This window comes from Thunnus maccoyii, chromosome 3 (genome assembly GCF_910596095.1).
Source record: "Thunnus maccoyii chromosome 3, fThuMac1.1, whole genome shotgun sequence".
Classification (NCBI taxonomy): domain Eukaryota; kingdom Metazoa; phylum Chordata; class Actinopteri; order Scombriformes; family Scombridae; genus Thunnus; species Thunnus maccoyii.
Window position 1 is genome coordinate 10,367,201 of NC_056535.1, and position 16,739 is coordinate 10,383,939.

General features: G+C 40.8%; 1 protein-coding gene across 2 annotated transcripts in view; it reads left to right on the forward strand.

Annotated features, from left to right (window-relative positions):
- The first annotated feature begins 1,252 nt into the window (after window positions 1-1,252).
- prickle2b (prickle homolog 2b) overlaps window positions 1,253-16,739 on the forward strand; it is an 88,403-nt gene continuing 72,916 nt past the window's right edge. Inside the window, exons 1-2 of one of the 2 annotated variants that reach the window (XM_042407208.1) lie at window positions 1,253-1,459; window positions 2,651-2,736. Coding sequence is in view for 1 of the 2 variants with exons in the window: in XM_042407205.1 (XP_042263139.1) it covers window positions 1,414-1,455; window positions 2,651-2,736 (128 nt within the window). In the remaining variant the exon portion in view is untranslated. The remainder of the gene's footprint in view (window positions 1,460-2,650; window positions 2,737-16,739) is intronic. The other variant, XM_042407205.1, reaches the window with a different exon arrangement.

A 16,739-nucleotide genomic window follows, 5' to 3' on the forward strand; every position in this document is an offset into this window, starting at 1 on the left:
TGAATTTACTGAGTTCATTCTTGATCTTGGAGACAGTTGTTGACAAGATCGCACTACAAGGTCCAATCAGTAGCTGATCTGGAGCTCTCAGTCTTATCACATGATCTTACTCAGTAGATGAACTCTTCCCAGCTGTCAAGGAATTGTAAATGTTAATATAGTAAATTTTTTTCTGAGCACTTCTAGCACATGTTGGTTTAAAAGTTGAGATTGTGTGATTTGCTCGAAAGCTCCAGAACAGCTACTTGTGGTGAGGTTCTTTTGTTAACTATCTAATGAATCATAATGCAGTGAAAACCATTCACATGCACACTATTACCTGACTTTCTGTAATGGACTACTCCAGTATCCATGGTCATTATGCTAACATGAATTTTGGACTGAATTTCTGATTTCAACCTTTAATTGACCCTCGTTCTTGGCTGAAAATACAATAAATATTTCAGCAAGTCTTTGTGGAATGGGTGGAAGATGAAATCCAAGAACATCCCACACTATTTGTTCATTCCTGAAGTTTTGAGAGGCTGACAGGGCTGCATAATAGAATAGAGCCTTGAGCAAAATGTGTGTCTAGAAATAATAATATAGTATAAGCACATCTTGGTGAAGAGTGCCTCTTGAGTCAGAGCGCCCTGAGCCTGTGCTGGTGATGCTCAAAAGCCTTTTCTCTCTGGTGATAAATAGGCACTTGCTGAAGAGAGTCAACACTGTCAGACCACAGAGAAGAGAAAAACGCCCCGTGGGGCACATGGCAGATGTATTCTTGTAAGATGACTAGAAGTCACGAATTAATCTTTTCTGTAAAAATGTGAATTACAAGATGTGCAGGGAGAAAGAGAGAGTGTAGGATAGTGATAGAATGAAGCTGTGAGTGGGAACAAGAGGAAAGAATACTCTGTTGTCCCTGAGTCAATGCACTCACCTTTGCATCTGAAAGTTTTGACAATTTATAGTGAGTAATAGGAAAGTGGTGCAAGTTATATAAAGGGAGGATGTTTTGAAGGAGAATACAAAAAACATTTATTTTCTCGGTGATTACAGGGTCTGTTATTTGCCTTGAGATATTCTCAGACTGGACGTCAGAACTCATCCACACTGTTATTTAGCACTGCATAACTGGAATTTATCCAAGTCTGATGATAGTTTGTCCTTTTCTTTTTGGAAAGAATTTTCACTGGTCCTCGATTGGCTGTGCGGAAACAGGGTGGAGCTGCCACCCGGAACATCGCAGCTCCATTCATTAATGAACGAGGTTAATGGGACTCGTACTGCAGCCAGAGCTCTGAGCGTTTGGAAAAGACTTGAGCGTTTTTTTTTTTAACAAGTGCGCACTGATCTCCAGTTTCCCCCCCTGTGCGCCTTTTGTCTCGGTAGTAGCAGACTGTACGTTCACTGTTCTGGGATCAACCTGTCATGTTCAGTCGCAGCTCCAAGAGGAGAGATTCCAGCAGATCGGTAGGTAGGCAAGACAAAGTTATACTGTAGGTTTTATGTTTTCCATTGCGTATATCCCCATATGCTTTTGCGCTTTAATTAAAAAATATGCATGTGACTTTTCTGGTCATGTGAAGTTTTTGTGTGTGTGTGTGTGTGTGTGGTTTCTTCCCTGTCCCGTTGCTAAGGGCATCAAGTTACATCTGCTCAGTAAAGATAAAGCACTGGCATAAGCGTCATTAACAGCACAGACATGTTTTCCTGTTTAAATCAGTGGTTTTATTGAATATATGTGATGACTTCTGTAAACACACATCCCTGTTACCTGATCAAGAGCCAAAATGTTTTATCAGATCTGTTTATTTTATAATTAACAAATTATCTGCAATTATTGCAGCTTACATGAGTCGTAACTTCATTTAAAACATGTGTTGAATTGGAACATTATAATGTCATCTGGTTTTGACTCCAAACGAGTTTAAAGGATAAGTTCACAATTTTTCAAGTCTGTCTTAATACAATAGTCAGGTGCCCATATGGACACTGAAACAGGCTTTGCTCACAGTAATCGTTCCTCCTGTTCACACTGACCATTATCTGTATCTATCGATAATATGAGGCTTCCACCATCTCATCATCTCGTTGTCAAATAAAGTGGTTATATTCTACAGTTACAGTCTTTCCGTCTTTGTGTCTTGATGGACGGTGTTTTCCTGTTCAGCTGCAGTGGAAGGATCATAACAAAAAGAGGGACTGAAAAGACTGAAACATTTAAAGATATCTACTTGATTTGACTCATTTGGAGAGCTGAAGCCTCATATTAGTGTCAAATAAACTTTTAAATACGTTTTTTCACAGAAGGAGGACTGTGGATTTTGTCCCCCATCACTTACATTGAAAGCGCATCATAAAGGGATCTCTTAATGGTCAGTATGAACAGGCGGAGTGATTACAGCAAGAAAAACATGACGTGTCAATGTTCATATGGGCACCTGACTATTGTTTTAGGACAGACTTGAAAAATTGTGAACTTTATCCTTTAAGGGCTACAGAAGTAACTTGAGTTACCCGCTGAAAAAAAACAACAGTTAGCCAATGACAATCTGACATTCAGAGTCTCAGGTTGTCTGGTAATGTTGTTGTCTAAAGGGACAGAATACTGTACCTACTGGTTCAAGCTGTGACCCATCATCTACTGTCCCTGTGTCTCCCCAAGCTGAACCCTGCGGATGAGCCACAGAGAGGACAGCCGTGTATCACCTGTGGAGAGCAGTGTCCTGGTTTTTCCCTGCATAAATGGAGGTATACAGCATCGCTTCACTTCATGAACCAAAATGACATTAATGTCCACACAGAAGGTTTCCTCTCTGAGATGCAGATGTATCCACACTACAGATAGAAGTTCACTTGATATCTAACCACTCTTGCGGTCTTTCTTGCACTCAACTGAAGCATCCATCACAGAATTAATTCACAATGAGAGTCAAAATCATGAATTCTTTGCTGCCCCATCTTTAGTGACACGTGACCATCTGATAAAGCCACTGAAACACTCACAATTTGAAAAAGCACCCATATTGCATTGTGGCATACATAGTACAAAAAACAACTCTAGGGTTTCTTATTTAAGTAGAGAAGCATTCAGGTAAACCCTCACAGATGCCTGGTACTCTGAATAGAATCAGCCATGCATACTACTGTGAGAAAGGATTGTTCTGCCCCTGTGTGCCCTAAGATAATAGTTTTTACTGTAGAGACCATTCATGCAGCAGGAAGGACATTCATTTAGTCATGCTGTGTGTACTGTATACTGTAAAAAGATGTGATCCTGCTATGAAGTGCAGGTGGTTTGGGTTAGTGTGTGAAAGAGTGTGACTAATAGAGTGTGCGACTCTGTTTTTGGAACACAATACACAAAGCATCACATAGTGATGTTGACCACTCTCAGCTGACTCTTATAATCACCAATCACACTGACTTAAAGGAGATGTTGTGAGCTATACTAGTGTCTCTTTTTACTGTTTAGTGGCTGCTCAAGCACAGTTTGTAAAAATAACAAAAGCCCCAAGGGACATTATGTACTGATTACACATTCCTACATGGTGATCATGCAAAACAATGAGCCGCTTGACGTGATCCAATGAGGATTAGTTGGGAAGCAGTGGTCCAAAATTATTATCTCAACAAAGCTGAGCAGTCTGAAAAAAATTTACCGTAGTATTTTTATTCAGTTTTGATTTCTTTACACCTTGCACTGAATAAATCACACCCTGGTGGAGTCACCATAGTCCTTATTGGAATGGATTTGTCAGGAATTTTCTCCTCTAATAGGAATCCACAATAGAAGGGGAGGGTCTGGACCGTAAAGACCATCCAGCCTCCTTTGCTGTAAAGTAAACTATTACAGAGGCAACAGCAGGCTCAGGAATGCTGTCTTTAATTGCCTGTCTTTGCAGTCCCACAATAAAAAGTCAACTTTTTCCCCTCCAGCAAACTGGAATAAAACGTTGTCAGTGGACACAGACTTCAGGAGCTCGACTTTGTGTGCGCAGGAGGCAAAAGGCTGTTTTATAGCTCCAACAAGTCTTTGTTCCTGAGAAGAAAACTTGTCAGTTCCACAAAGAATTTCCTTCCTGATGTGTTTTCATGTTAATTTGGCAAGGTATGGTAGTAATGGTGTGTTTTGGGATGTGCTGGACTTAAAATGACCCTGAAGGTTAGAGATGGGGAGATGGAGGGTGCAGGTGTGCACAAAGTGTATTTTCTGATTAAATAGAATATGTGCCATTTGCCTTTTGCTCAGTTCACATGAGTAAAATAATAGTTTAAAACAAACCAAAAAAGAAGTTTTCTGAATTTTATTAGTTTCAGAGCAGAGTTCCGAGTTTTCTCTGACGTGTAGTTCATGCATTCGTAGACATTTGTTGTTTGACTCAGAGGACAGCCAGGAGAGTTGAGCTCTCAGAGAATGAACAGTGAATGGTGCTAGGCTACGCTACACCGTCCTCCTACCATACTCTACACTTTTAACATATGTATGTCTCAGAATTCACTGAAATATTGACAATCCTCTAAATATTCAATGAATGAGAATACAGTAGAGGCACTGTTTTTCCCGTTCCATACAACCTCTATATATGGCACTATGGTTCTACTGCCCTGAGCTCCTGGGGTCGTCTCAGACTGGTCTGTTGTAGTAGGTTGACTGAGTGTGTTGAGGCATTTCCCATTCAGTGTCAAGAGAGGAGCCAGTCTAGTGTTGCATATTTAGAATCACCCGGGCCTACCGAAACATTACCCTCAAGAATTCGCTGTGGATTTTATTTGACTCAGATGCGAGTGTTAAACCCAACAGCCCGTGTCTGCAAACTTCAACATCCAAAAAAGCTTGATTACACAAATCTTTCCTAGTTACCAAAAGAATTTGATTGCAGAAACAAGCGACTGAAATAAGGAGAATTTTGCAGGGTATCCAGTCTCATTCTGTGTGGTAGAAGTTTACCATTGAACTGCTGCTTCTTTGACAGAAGCCAGTTCAGGGTTCATGCATCTGGATAGATGCCCATTGGCTACCCCCCTTTGGAAGTGCACCTAGCACGGACTGGCTTCTTCACAGGCATGGTGGACAGGACACTGTTCTTGTCTCAGCATCCCTTAAGATCTCTCAGGATAAGGTGGTGGAAGTTGTTTCACAAAAAGGGTAGAAAAAGGACAGATGAGAGGAGTTACTGTTACCTGGCTGCTTGTGTATGAGTGTGCCTGCATGTGTAACTCAGTAAGCTGAGTCGACTGCTCTGGGCAGGTTAGAAGCAGGAGTAGATTCTCCTTGCACAACATGCTCCTTCTGAATTATTAATGCTTGCCTTTGGCTTGATTGATTTTTCTTGTGCTAATGAGACTCATTACCAGACTTATTAACATGAGCCCTGAGTGTGAATGTGCCATCTGATCAGCCAGATCACATGACTCTCTTCTGCACAATGCTAGTGTGTTGTGCCTAATGTACGCTTAAAAGGTTACACTTGAACTGTTGCTAAGGGTTAGGTCAGCTCATGAATCATTTTACAAAGGAGGATTTAAACCATGAGATCTTGCCATTTGCGATTCCTTCATTTCCTCCAGCCAGCAGCACAACATTAAAACTTCAGGTGGTATGTTTGCCAGAGCTGACTGGCGCTGGACAAAGCCTGTCCTTGTATACAGCAGGGCCTTAGTTGAAACTTTAGCTGGCTAAAAGCGGTGGTGAGGAGGAGGAGAGAAGAGCAGGGCAATGGAGGATGGCTGCAGAAGAACAAGAGGGATTGAAGTTGAGTTTTAACCCGGCCCTGAATGGCTTGCTGACGTCTGTCCCCTCGGTAACCCAGTGTGATCTGCATAACACAAGCCGGCCCCACTATTCACTGTGTTAACAAGACGGCCTGGCAAATAAAACTGTCAGGGTGCCCAGGCATATGAATGGGCTCTGGCTATTTCGGTGCAGAAAAAGAAGACTCAGTTTGAGAGAAAGAAGAAGCCATTGGTGGTCGGTGCCACACAATGGAAACTTAGCAGATTTATCACTAAAGCTGTGTGTGTGTATTGGCATGGAGATGGTAAGACTACTCACTTGATAGTTTCCATCAGTAAAGGCACGAAAACACTCCCTGGCCTGCTCTTTTTCTTTCTCCTGTGGCTTGTTTTGTCGCAGAAAGCAGCAACATCTGTGGTGCATGGTAACACTCATTTGGGTCAGGAGGCAAATGACATGTTAAGCGGGGCTTTTTATTGTGTAAATGGTGTGTTTTGTCTTTGTCATTTAGAGCTGATTGATTTTGAAGGGGTTATATTTTGACAGGGCTGCGGGGTCATGTGATGTATGACTGACCCAGGGAGCTGTTGAGCCCTGATACAGTATAAATCATAGTTTGACCTTTGGGTTCTCAGACAGTGTTGGGCTGAACTTGTCCAGCCCATTGTTGCTAGCTCCTTTCTTTCTGTCTGCCATGTCTCCTTGTTTTCCGCCCATCTCATTCTATTGATCATAGCACATTACCGAGGTAAAGACAGAAGACACCACATTTGATTTGACGGTAATGATTTTTTTTGCATGGCGGTCACGGAAACGAGGATGGTCTGCGTGTGCAGCCGGCTGTGATGTTAGGGGGCCTGTCGGTCAGCTGCTGAATTCCAATGAAATCCCGGCATCAAAATTCAACAGCCAGGCTGATGTGACACAGAAAAACACACAGAGGTCACAGATAGAGAAAATGACCACAGCTGAATCTCAGCACTCATTTCCTCTCTCAATGTTGGTTAAGATTGGCTGGAGTTTTAGTAATGAGCACAGTTATCGGAACATTTGTTGGAAGCAGGCGCACAATCTCGACACATTTGTAATTTTGAATGCACACAGTGTTTCAATGCCCCTGGCAAGAAAGTACTCTGTGATTCCTAGATATGATTTCATTAGATATTCTGAATGTATGCAGTTTTCAAGCCCGAGCTTTGATACCAACCCAATTTATCGCTTTGCTGTCTGATTATTTTACACCTCCTCTGCCTCTGTTTGATTTGGTGTGATAGAGTGGAATTGTGTTTGTTGTGGATGGTTTATTGGATGGCCGTGTATTTGTAGACTCTATATGGAGAAAGGAAATGATCCCTCTTGTCTGCTTATTATACAGATTATGCTCATATGTCACCTCTGGAGCCAGAGACAAAGAGAGCATGCATGTGTGAGACTGTGTTTAGAAGGGGCATATGTGGGTTTATGTGGAGCATTCCTCAACAGAACAATGGTGTCAGCGTCATGTATGTGTAAAAGAGAGATGGATGTGTAAGCAGTGAGCTATAATGCACAACAGCAGGTAGTGTCATCTCATCCACCAGGTGGGTTGTGGATGTAACAGAAAACCCTGAAAAGTGTCAGGTTGCTCTATAGTGCTCTGTGCTTGTTATTGCTTTTGTAACTTTCTGGAGCTCCTGTATCATTAGCATTGCCCCACAAGTTTGACTGCCTAAGCACTCCAGATTGCAGCATAATAAAGGTTTATTGACTGAAGTATATGCCTGTGTATATTCTCAGTGTCATGGTAACAACAGACTGCAATGCTGCTGTTCAGTCAACAGAATATAGCTCCATTTTCTTTTTATTTGTCTTGCTTGTCTGTGGAAGAAACAGTATGACTCCATATGGAGTAAAATTCAAGCTGAGCCATTCAAAGATCAATGTGTCCACTGAGTGCTGTAATTATACTTGTCATTTGGACTGTGGCAGTTATGTTCTTTTTAGCTGCATCATCTTTGTAGTTGCTTATCATATTTTGTATTTTGTCTTATTTGGTTTGTAGATGACTTATTTGTAGATAGCAGATGACACTTCCAGTGAAGCATCATGAAAGAAGGAGTTATTATTTTTTTTACGTGAAATGAAAAATATTCTTATCTTATAAGCAACTTCCCATATTATAGCAAACCTTCTCAATCAGCCTTTCTCTCCCTGATTGATATCCCATTGACATAGATTAACACTTTTAATTGATCTCGTCTCATTTTAACTCCTCTCCTGGCATCTTGTGTGCTAACAACTTTTAAAAAAATCAGATGAAAAACTGCTATGTCAAATTTACGAAAGTAAGATGCTCTCACAAGCTATTTCAAGGGAGCTCTATTGTTCAGTGCTTAGCTGTTTTCCTCTCTGGTTGTGAAGTGCACTAAACTGACCAGCAGGAGGCAAACAAGTCCAGCTTAGAAGCCAGAAGTCCAGTAGTCACTTTTGTCAACAAGGGTAGCTGACTCTTCCCAGGGCCAAGGTCAAAACTGTGACAGCTGTGGCATCTAAGATAATGAAAGCTAAGCAATCACTAGTGGGTATGTGAATATTTAAAAAAAATGAAGAAGAAATGTTAAACGAGTGAGTAAGTAAATAAGTGAATAAATCAATCAATCAATACAGGCATACACAAAGATCCACCATTTCTTTTAGTTCTGAGGTGACAACAAAGCCATTGGCACATTTCCTATGAGACATTTAAGCTTTTGAAATATATTCATGGATAAACCATAATACTGAATCTGTACATCATACACCATATAGTAAAAATCCGTAGTACAATCCATAATCAGTAAAAAATACAACATCTCCTTAATCTGCACAAAGTGTATCTTTGTACTTCAACAGTATGGAATAATTCAATGTTATTTAATCAAACCCATCACATTCCCTTTCCCATCGTCTTTATAATGCTTTATAATATAGGACAGCTGTGTAAGTTTGTGTAATGCTCTCTGGTAGCTCCTGCATTAAAGCCAGTAGCTTTACTCTGATCCACATCTAGAGTATTTTCCCTGCCTCTCTTATCAAGGTCATCACTAACAGGTGCTCATGCATTTGAATTAAGAGCGATAGGCATCAGAAAATCCTTTTAAGTCTCTCACAGAAGATGGTATGTGTGTGTATGGGTGTGCATTTAATATGCTGTTATATATATAGGCTCATGCATAGAGATAAACTTAACAGGGAGGGGTATTTATTATTATTATCATTATTGCTATCTTTTACTGTCTTCTTATGAAATCAATCTCACTTCTTCAAAACCATTCAAACAGCTTTTCAAAAATGAACTCATACATATTGTTATGCAGGTCATTACAATGCCATCAAAATCATATTTATGTGGTTTTCTGCTTGTGTAACTGTCGTTGTACATGTCAGTCATCATGAATGAGGGGATGAAGTAGAGACAGAAAGAGGTTCACAGTGTAAAAAGCAGTGTTGTTCCACCCACCTAATGGATGAGATGGATTGTTGTGCTACCTTACAAATCACCATCAGCGATGGGAACGGTAATATTGCAGACATAAGTGTATCAAAAAAGTATTCAGCATAGCCTAACTGATATTAGGTGTAAAAAGTCTCTACATCTAAATTTAAATCATCTTTTTTGCACAACTGTGATGTGATCTGCTGTTACTGTAAATAAGCATAACATGGTTGTAGCCATGTACAACTTCTAGCTCCAGGAAACCTCTGTAATTCCCCCTGACTTGTGCACTGGCGATGCTAATTCACCCCGATTTTTGCCCTGGTGCTGATCCATGCCTTAATGAAGGCTTAGCGTGCTAAGCTGCCTTTGAACTGTCACCGGGAATAAAAGGATGCAGGCTCACTGATGTCATAAGCACAGCAAGTTAGCATTTACTGTGCACAGGCCTACAATTCCAACACGCCCACCCCAATAAGAGAGTTAATTCATGTCATCCTAACCATTGCTCCTTTAAATTGCTTCTTGCATTTTGACTGGTGGAGTCTGGAGATTTTGACTTCAGCTAACTGATATCAACACTCTCTGGAGCTGCAAATGAATGTTCTTCTTTGTTTCTGCTTTGAACAGAGTCGTATCTTTGATTAATTGTATAGTTCAGATGTTAATTTATGTTATTTAAAGCATATCTTGCAAGCAATGATAATACACACACACTCACTCCACCACTTTTCTTTCCATTGCTGTCACACTCACACATATTATTACTGCTCCATAGCAGTTTTCACTACGTTAGAACAGACACACACACACACACACACACACACACACACACACACACACACACACACACACACCTGCTCACCTTCATTCTCATTCAGATCCTGCTGTGTAAGCCCTAAGATCTCCCAGAAGGTACACAAGCTTTCAGTAGTATGAACAGCTACTTGCTGATCTAAATATCAGGCCATTTGAAAATACTTGAGTTGAAAAGATTTGTCATTTCATTATTAAAGCTTCTCTCACATCAGAGTCTGGTTTTCTTAAAGGTTGTATGAACGACTGAATTTGGCCTGGCTCTAGAGATATTCCATTTTTGTATAATATCAATTTTGTGCCTTTACCAGCTTGGTATAGAGATGGAACTAATATTCATTTTCAATACTGATTAATCTATTGACCCAGAGCCCAATTTTATGTCTTGAATTGGCTTGTTTTGAGACAAACAGCAAATTCCTACATATGAGAAACTTGAATCAGCAATAAATGACTTAAATGATTGATCAATTATCAAAATAGTTGACGATTCTCCATCAATTGACCAATGGATTAAACATTTCAGCACTAGATGGATGGGTGCAGAGAAGATGAGCCTGTTGAAGAAATTATTCTAACACACCACTATTTAACTATTAATTCCTCTGTCCTTTGCCCTCTCATAAATCTGTACACATTCATTCATGCTGCTGTATGTACTTGCTTCTTCTCTGCATCCACCCATCCATCCATGCATCTCCTCATCCATCCCGTTTAAAGACTGCCAGCCCGGTGCAGTGAGGTTTAAGCAGTGCACCACTTCAAAGACCTCTTTGAATCTCTCCTCTTGTTTTATCCCCCTCGCTCTCTCTGTCCAGCCACCTGTTCCCATCCGGGGGTGTGCGTGTGTGGAAGAGAAAATCCTTGATCAGAGCCAACAGCGAGGTTTGAACACGCAGTCCTGGATGGATTTTGTGTGTTTGGAAGACTTTCTCAGTGCTAGTGATTTTGGAAAAAGGCTGCCCTGTTTTATGTCTAAGATCAGTAACAACCAATAGAGGTCAGCATTGCACAACTGCAAAGTAGTGTTTTATCCAAGTTGTCATCCTGATACATAATCTGGAATGTCCTATTATGAAAATGAGCTGGTCCTGCTCAGACATGTACGACACTGGACGCAGAACATCACTTTGTTTATTAGGGTAACCTCATAAATTATAGAGACGCTGACAGTCTCTCATTGACTTCCCCATTACATTAACAACGTACCCTATTTTCATTACAGACCCCAAATCCCGTAGGAAGCAAAGCCTCATTTGTCCAAACTGTGAACAAGGAGCCTGATGACTCTGCACTGTTAAAGTGTTTGATTGGTTTATTGATTCAGCTCGCACACTGATTATTGGTTAGCTTAAGTAGCATATTGACCCTAAGAGAATTGACTGTTGCTGTCTAATATTAAAGAAAGAGCCCAGACAGCCACTCCATCAAAGAGCACTGAGGAGAAAACACAAGGCTTATTTTCTGTATTGATTGAGCATTTTGAGGTCTCATTTTGAAAAGACCAAACCGATACAATTTCTTAAGCATGTGCAACTTGTGCATATTGAATTTCATTTGTGTAAAATTGCATGTTTGTCATTTGGACCCTTTTAATTCACGGCCATTCGTGACGCTTTGACCCTTGAATGTTCCTATTACTCACCCTCTCTGTTTTTTGCTTGTTCTCCTTCTTCCTGTCTGCCTCCGTCTGCGATTTGTTGTCATCTGAGGAGTGGGCGAAGTGTCGTCTTGGTTCTGTTCACAGTTCTGGATGAGTCAAAGCTGAATGTAATAGGCTGGATGAGCTGTGATGCTGTTCTGCTTCTCTTCAACTGGTTCACTGACACTCTTGTCTCTATTGACTATTTTGCTTTTTCTTCAGCCCATGTGTCTGTATATACACGTGTGCGTGTGTTTGTGTGTGTGTGTGTGTGTGTGTGAGTATTAATAGCGGAGAGGCTCTTAAGAGAAGCCTGTGTTTCATGGATGAGAGAGTAGGCCGGCTCTCAGTGCCAAGCTGTACAGGTATCTATCAACTGATCTGGGTGCAGAGAGAATGGAGGAGGGGAGCAGGAAGCAGGAGATGAGAAAAGGCTCTGAGGCATGGCCAGCTTCCTCTGACAGAGGCCTGAGGTAACATACTGCTTCACTGAGACGTTGGGTCAGCGCACACACAAATCAGGGAGAAGACAAGGAGACTACTATTCACTGTAATGATTGTGGATGTACTGGGTGTGGTGTTGGAGTGTTTTCCTGGATAAATATGCTGCAATTCTGCTCCTTTATGGCTTTTGCTCTAGCCCATTGAATACTGTATTTTTGAGACCGATACAGTATCAGTATTTGAGAGTTTAATAATATATATAGTGTATGATATTTATATACATTATATTAATCGACATATTATTTTTTGTATATAGTTACACAGTTTGATGAGGATCCCTTGCATTTTTAAGCCACTAGTGGCATGACATCGGGGTGGCAATGTCAGTCTGTTGATCAGTCAGATGAAATATCTCAACAACTACTGGATGGACTGCCATTAAATTTTGTTCAGATATCCGTGGTACCCAGAGGGTGAACCCTGGTGATCAACTAACTTTCCCTGTAGCACCATTAAGTTTGTGATTTTGAGAGAAATGTCTCAACAACTTTTGGATTGATCTCCAAATTATGTACAGACACTCATGCCCTCCTCAAGATAAACTGCAATACATTGGATGATCCCCTAACTTTTCATCTAGCACCATCATCAGGTCACCATTATAATTTGTCCAATAGTTTATGACCAATACCCTTCAGCCACAGCTGTATTGTGTTTAGTGCTAAATAGAAAATGTTAGCATGCTAACACAATAACCTAAGAGATGGTTAACGTGGTAAACATACAGTACCTGCTAAACATCGGCATGTAAGCGTGGCCATTGAGCGCTTGTTAGCATACTGATGTTAGCATTTAGCTCAAAGCATCGCTGTTCCTAAGTACTGTCTCAAAAAGCAACATGGTGATCACAACTCTTAACCTTCGATACAATATCAGTATATTGGCCCAGCAGATTTATCAGTCTAACTCTACTTTTTGCATTCCCTAAACTTTTAATAGTATTACTTGCTATAGAGTTCAGAGTGAGGACAAATGAACTGTAGGGAGACAGATGGATAGATAGATTACATGTGACGCAGGGGCCAGGTTGAATTTAAACACAGCATAATAGTTACATAGTGCAAGCTGTAGCTGGTTCAGACATGAGAACATATACTTTTAAGGCCTGTGTGCTGCAAAGAGACAGCGTGGGCACTACACAGTCATAGACACTGAGTCATTTGGATTAAGATGGGTGGAAGTCGGAGCCAGTGAGGCAGACACCTGACAGAGTAACGTCAGTGATCAGATTGAAGCCATCATCACTCTCATTGTGCAAAATAGTGGCTCTGTTGCTGCAGTTTAACTACTTAGAGCTCTGCATATTTGAATGTAGCACTCATCTTCTATCTCGCTCTCTCCGCTGTCTTTCTTTATCTCTCATCTGGCCAAGTTTATTTATGCAGGTTGACCTGTTGCCAAGGAGATGAGTGTGCTGTAAGTTTGCTGCTGCCTTGACAACAGTCCAGACAAGTACTGCATTATCAGTATGACAATAGGCGCAAGCAGAGTAAATAAGTATAGAGAGACTCTAAATACATTGGGGAGAAAGACAACCAGAAACAAAGAGGTTGGTGTTGCTCACTTGACGTCAGAGTGTTTGTCTCTCTCCTTGTGGTCAATAACACAGAGAAGCTAAATGCTGCACTGTATAGACATAGTACCCACAGAGAATAAAAATTGCATTGTTTTTGTGGTTGTTATTGGTTGTGGTTCAATATAATGTTTAGAGTTCCATGATCTGAATGCTCTTTCACAAGCTTTTTGAACCCCGCTAAGAATACAACTTTGTGGAAAACATTACACGCTTGTTGTTTTTTCTTTTTTTAATTATGTGGAGTATCAAGAGATCAGCATTCAGTTGCTTCAGTCCAAGAAAAAAAAAACTACATTATTGAAATTGAAACCCAGTCCATAACTGGATTTTATAGTTGTCTAAGGTATGTTAAGTTATCAGTTCCAAACATAGCGCTCATTTGTTTCCCTTACAGATGAATTAATTTTTTACTTCAGCCAAATAGATGTTCTAATCAGCAGGAGAATCTGCTGCTTTGCTAGATACCAAATAGCTTTCATTTTTGGCAGTGGCAGTTGATTAACTTCCTCCTGTGAAACATAAAACAGACACACGCATCAAAAGAATCAAAACCACCAGATTTTTGGGGAGTGCATTGCTTAGATATGTATATGTATGTATTCCTGATTCATTCTTCACTAAGTAGCCTGGTCCCAAGAGTGCTTGAACTGTGGAGGTATGCCTTCCATTTGCAAAGTTTGAAAATCTCGTGAAACCAGAGAGCAGAGTAACTCACCAGCAAGGTAGCTTTTCATTGTAAACCCCCCTCTGTGATTTATTTCTCAACCTGATACCCTTGTAGTTGCAGCTAGCAGACAGACTGCTCCAATTCTTGAATTTGATTTTTGGAAGAGCTCAAATTAGCTTTGACTATGATTATGATACCCAACACTGGAAACATGTATGGCCTAGTGGGTTGGAGCTGAAAAAGTCAAACGAGCACCTGGAAATGAAATCAAAATGAGAGCCTGCAGTTTCACCTTTGACTTGCACCAGTTTTATCAGAAGATGATTCACATGAACAGCCTGACTGATCACTCATTGGTCTGGACTTTCTATGCTCTCGGCAGTGTCCCAGGCAGACAACTGTCCCATCAGTCTTCTGTCACGTAACGGATCCACATACAAGCCTGTTTTATCCTGTTCAGCCATGACAGTGAATGTGACTTCAGTTAAGTGACAGTGTGACAGCAACGTCCAGGGGCAGAAAACAGAATGAGTTGATCTGTTGATTCAAAAGGCTGTTGTATGCATGTCAGAGGTCAGCTTTTAACCAGCAAATCCCCTTTTCTCCCGTCTAATCCTCTGCCCTGGGGTTTTCCCACACCACAGAGCTCATCTCGGACCAACCAGAGCACAGACAGACAGGCCTGATGGTTCGTGGTGGCTTCCACAAGCCTCAGACAAGATATACAAATTCCCACAAAAGTCAACCCCTTTATCTTTTGGCCTGCAGGTATAGCAGAACTGTGACTCAACCTTAAAACATTTGATGATGTTGTTTATTGTTTATTATCGATTGATTATTGTCCGAGGATTAATATTGCACTAAATATGCGTGTATACGAATGAGTGTTTAATTTTCATTCTGTCCAAAGGCTTACTCTTCAATATTAAAATAAATATCATCAGTTGATACACCAAAATCATCCCAGAATAATGGGATGTTTTCCAGTTCTTCCCATTCTGCAAAGATTGCAGCATATGTTTAAATGTAGGCAAGAGCAAACATGCTGTGCAGTTATCCTATCAGCTAAAAACTTTAAAAAGGGCTGGGTTACCAGTTTTAGAAAGTGAACAACCAGGTTAATTGCTTGTCAATAAGTTCCATGTATATTAAATTTATTCCAAATTTGTGTAGGAATTTATAATACAGTGTTAACTAACTGTATTACCTATTACCTAATTCTTTAGGCTTGTCTAGCAGGAGCCCTGTTTCAAAATGTTTGTTTTAATTACTTTGGATTGTACTCTGCTCACATGATGCTTAAATAAAGGTCAGCTCAATCAGATTGCCTCAAGCTAACTGACAGTCTGGTTGTTTTTTTTGGGGGCACATAATGACGCTCCCATGTTGTCTACTGTGTTCCCTGCAAGAGGGCACATACACAATACACAGAGGGCTGCAGCTGTGTGAGGGGGGCTCAGTAGGGGCCCGGCAACAAATGTGTGCCTTAGGCCCCCCTAACAGGTTAATGCGGCCATGATGTTCTTTCCACTGGTGTATCATCAGTCCCCATTTGCCCTAATAGAGTCAGCAGTTTAGGCCAGTAAAGCTGACTGGACTTGCTTAGTCAGTGAGTCTAGTGATCTGCAGTGTCTATTGCAGCATTCTTTAACAGTGAGCTTTGTCTCATTTCAACCCTTTCTGTAAAATAGAGTGGCCTGGGGCACACACACACACACACACACACACACACACACACACACACACACACACACACACACACACACACACTCATCATTTCCCCCCACAGACGGAATTGCTCATTTGGTGTGGAGATCAAAGACTTCACTATTTATAAGTGGTCTTGGGGTGTAATTTGTTACTCGTTTGATTCTGACGAGACCGTTCCCCGTCTGCCCTTTTATTTATCTATGTGTTTATTTATTTATCTGTTTAAACCAAACCTCTTCTTCCTCATTACAGCCTCCTTTAATGTCCTTGCTGTGCAGAGAGTAATTGACATTTAATGAACGCCATGCAAGCATATTTGGAGTGAAATGTAAATTGTTTGCCTGCAGCTCTGATGATGAAACAGGAGGAAGACAGATTGGATAACCCACAGTGTATGGAAAGTCCTGTCTCCTGTCATGTGGGAACACAGAGCTCACACTGCCAGAATTCAGACCTGTGTTTTTTTTTTGTTGTTTTTTTTTTAATTTTTATGGTGCTATTTAACTCCCATCTGGTTGGCTTATGAGACTCTTGGCTTTGTTTGTTTGTTTAAATCTTCTAATGTGTTTTAAGGCCATTTTCTTCTTTTCCCTTTTTTTAAGCTGGCGTTTGATCCTCATCTGTCATGGCCGTGTGCAATGATGCCCT